Source organism: Echinops telfairi, unplaced genomic scaffold (assembly GCF_000313985.2).
Source record: "Echinops telfairi isolate 266 unplaced genomic scaffold, ASM31398v2 ScPeMD7_7400;HRSCAF=8409, whole genome shotgun sequence".
In the NCBI taxonomy this organism is placed as follows: Eukaryota; Metazoa; Chordata; class Mammalia; order Afrosoricida; family Tenrecidae; genus Echinops; species Echinops telfairi.
The window spans coordinates 47,640,492-47,644,053 of record NW_022111300.1 but is presented as its reverse complement, the minus strand read 5'-3'; the positions used below and the strand labels follow the sequence as shown (position 1 = coordinate 47,644,053).

Genomic DNA, 3,562 nt, shown 5'->3' with positions numbered 1-3,562 from the left:
AGACGTCATTAAAATCAGTGATTCTCGACCTTTTTTTCCGTACCGGTCCTTTTGGCAGGTGTGACCCACTTGGGTTGGGAAAAGGCACAGCCCGTCTTGTCTGCGACCCCCGGGGCCCAGGGAGAAAGGCCTGCTGGGGGATTCTGTGTGCTTTGTCATCACCAGGCACACCTTGATAGTCATTGATTTCAGTGCTGCTCCGATTGTCACAGGAGGTAGTGTGAGAACAGCTCAACTCCTTGCATGATGAAATTTAGCTCTGCCCTGCTACAATGACACCAACCTTTGATTGATGGGAGGCGTCACAAGTGGAGTATCTTATGACTCCATTGCGTGAAGATGATGAGCTTCCTAATTGTTTCCTGCCAGTAACGTCAGCCCCCGTGAGCCAGCAGCCCGTGCTCCCAGGCTGTTTGTAAGGAGAGCAATGATCTGTGCCGAGTCTCTTCTCGACAGACCTTCAGTTCTGCCGGAGGGTGGTCACCACTGGCTCTACCCAACGTATTTCTATTAAGAGATCAAGCCAGATGGAATATATTTTGGTTTAAAAGTGAGAACACAATTTAACAGAACAAGAATCTTTTTAACAATGTTATCAAGGTATAATTTATATACTATAATATCCATCCATTCTTTAAAGTAGAATGGAATGCTTTTAAGCAAATTTATAGTTGTACAACTGCCCCCATGATCTTGATTTTGAACATTTCCATCATCAAAACCCTGGCTCCTCCCCACCCCCACCACGCGCATCCCATCCACCTCCCTTGTGACTGTTGATAGGGAGGGAAAGCATGAGCATAAAGCAGAGGGGGAAAGGGGGTGGGGGGTGGGGTGAGTAGCAGCACAAAGCCCTTTGGAAAGGAAATCAGGATGTGACCCACTGTGGAAGCGGAGGGGTTGGCTTTCAATAGGATCAAGAGTGGGAGGAAAAATGGTCTCAGATCTGGGTTTGTGGTAAGTGTCTGGCTTTGTATAGTTATTAAAATTTGTTTTAAAAGCGTGTCATTACAGTGCAGCCCTTCACTGATGGGTGATTATCTCACACTTTGCTTCCTCTGTGTGCTGTCTGCCCATAACATGCTCCCTTCTCCTCCCCCCATTGTAGCATCAGCCACTACGTGATCGTCATGTCCATGACCATTTTTCTGGTGTTTCTCAACGGCCTGGCGCAGCTGCTCACCACAAAGAAACTCCGATGGCGTGGCAGCCCCAAGAGCCATCTCATCTGACGATGCTGAAGTTGTTGTGCTGCATCTGGATCCTAGTCCTTGTTCTCCTTATGAGCTCTGCCGCCAAGCCGTCAGATCCCACCAAGGGGTCGAAAAGAAGAAGGATGCTGATGCGTGGCATTGTCTGCTCCTCAAAGGGAAACGATATTTGGAATTCTGAACTGACAGGTTATGGGACACGAGTTTCCTTTTATGCAGACAGCTTTGCATGCAGGAAATAGCGATGGGCTCTGGAGGCGGACGGAGGACAGCGCCCCCATTGCCCTGGTTGTCTTGACCGGCAGCTCTTCTCGTGGATGCTTCTCCTTTTCCCCTGCAGCACCCGGCCTCCCCCTTACAGCTTCCCATGCACCCCAAGGACCATGTGTTCCCGTGGGGGCGGAGTCTGCGAGGATTGACTGTACCCCGCATCAGTGATGTGGCTGAAGGGAAGGGGACTCTGCGGGTGGCACCAGAGCCACCACTAAACCGTGTCACTGGGATGTGCCGTTATAATTCACTGACACGACAGAGGGAAAGCCGCTTGCAGATGTGTGCCATTTCCTTCGGTGTGCACTGCTACTGTCTTGCCTGCCCCACGCAGTTCAAGTGATGACCTTCTCATGGTCAGCCAGCACAATGGAGATTAAACTTTCACTCTTCTCCCTCCGTCTCTGGATGCTCAAAGAATCTTGTGGCAATAGCCAAGCAGAAGTGCCAGGTCTTCATGTTTAACCCACGGGGAAGCATTTAACAAGCAGGATTTCAGTGGCAGGCTCCACATCTGTTATGCCTACAGCATTGTTTTATAGATCAGCGCTTAAACTTTCTGGCAGTATCAGAAGAATTAGTCTGACAATTACTGTTTGTTCTGGCTATATAACTCTAACCCAGAGCCCTTTCAGTAAATCTAGATTTCCATTTGTAAAACAATTCTAATGGACATAGTATTTTGAGAGCAAGTTTTATGTGAATTTTGCATAGAGTGACCTTTACGTATCACTATGGACTTGGCTTTTTGCTGTAGACACACATTCTTTTTTTTTTTCCTTCCTCTTGGTACTACAAATGTGGTGTGCCAGTTGCTTTTGGCTGGAGCTAAACTCTGCTGGTGTGAGCTTCCTTTTTACACACACACATATGTGTGTGTGTGTGTCTGTGTGTAACTTTTGGATTAGGTTACGATGCTGTTGTTAGGTGCCATCAAGATGGATCTGACACTAACTCACAGTAACGATGGCAGTCTCTCTGCAGATGACTAGCATTTTGAACTCAGCGGGTGAGTGAACACATTCACTTCAGCGGACTTGAACATCAGCTGGACAAAGTGTGCTTTCTTCGTGTCGAGTTGTGAAGAAGCGTTGTTGTGCCTTGTTTGTGTGAACACTTGGTGGCACCGCAGCAGAAACATAGGACGAGAAAGGGAGAAGCGAGGGTGTTGCTCTGAGGCACCTGCTGCAGGCTGTAGTCTGACCTCAGCGGACACTTAAGAAGCTACTGCTTGAGCGATACTGGCAGCTCGATGGAGTGACCTGCTATCTTCTCATTAGTTTTTCACACGTCCAAGGAAACACATTCTGTACGCACGTGCTGTTTAACTTTCCCCAGGAGTTCCCCGGGGACTCAGGCTGCACGATGTACACACTGTGAGGGGCCCGGTGCCCTGTCTGTGCTGGCGGAGGCTGGCTTTGTCTTGCTGTTGCTGGGTGGTTGTGGGATGAGTTTGCAAAAGGGGACAGTGCATGGTGACCAGAACTGGACTGCTCTGACTGTTCCCCGGGAAGCATTTGCTCCTGGGCCGTTGCTGGGACAGGCCCACTCCAAGCCTCTGGTTCCCTAGTGTGTATGAAAGTGATGTTGACGCTGCACCATGGCTGGTCTGTACAGTGTGTACAGCGGCATGACGAGAAAGTTTGAAATAGTGTCCAGTGCCCACATTGTGCCCCAGACACGCCCATTGGGAGATTGGCACCAATAGAGCCACACGCTGCAGGATTGCCCTGACCTTGCCCCGTCCTGTTTGTGACATGCGGGAAGCCAGGCCTGCCAGAACCTGGGGTGGTGAACCTCTGTCAGCGTTGTAAAAGGTCTATTTTTATATTGAATTCAGAGAAAAATAAACAAAAACATTGTATTTGTTCATTTTTTGTTCTGTGTCATATTAGATTTCTATCTCAGGATTTAAGACATCTGCTGACTAGCATTGTTTCTCAGTAGGAATTAAAAGGGGAAAGCTGGAACTATTTATAGGCTTTTTCCCCTTTTATCTCATGTCTATCCATATAAGATAGACAGGATAACCAATCCCATGGAGAAAATAATGGGGCGGACGGCTCTGGGAGACATGGGAG

General features: G+C 48.5%; 1 protein-coding gene across 1 annotated transcript in view; it reads left to right on the top strand.

Annotated features, from left to right (window-relative positions):
• Window positions 1–3,351, top strand: part of LOC101661810 (GPI ethanolamine phosphate transferase 1-like) — a 100,137-nt gene extending 96,786 nt beyond the window's left edge. Inside the window, exon 28 of the mRNA XM_004703119.2 lies at window positions 1,109–3,351. Coding sequence (XP_004703176.1) covers window positions 1,109–1,232 — 124 coding nt within the window. The 3' untranslated portion in view covers window positions 1,233–3,351. The remainder of the gene's footprint in view (window positions 1–1,108) is intronic.
• The last annotated feature ends 211 nt before the right edge of the window (window positions 3,352–3,562 follow it).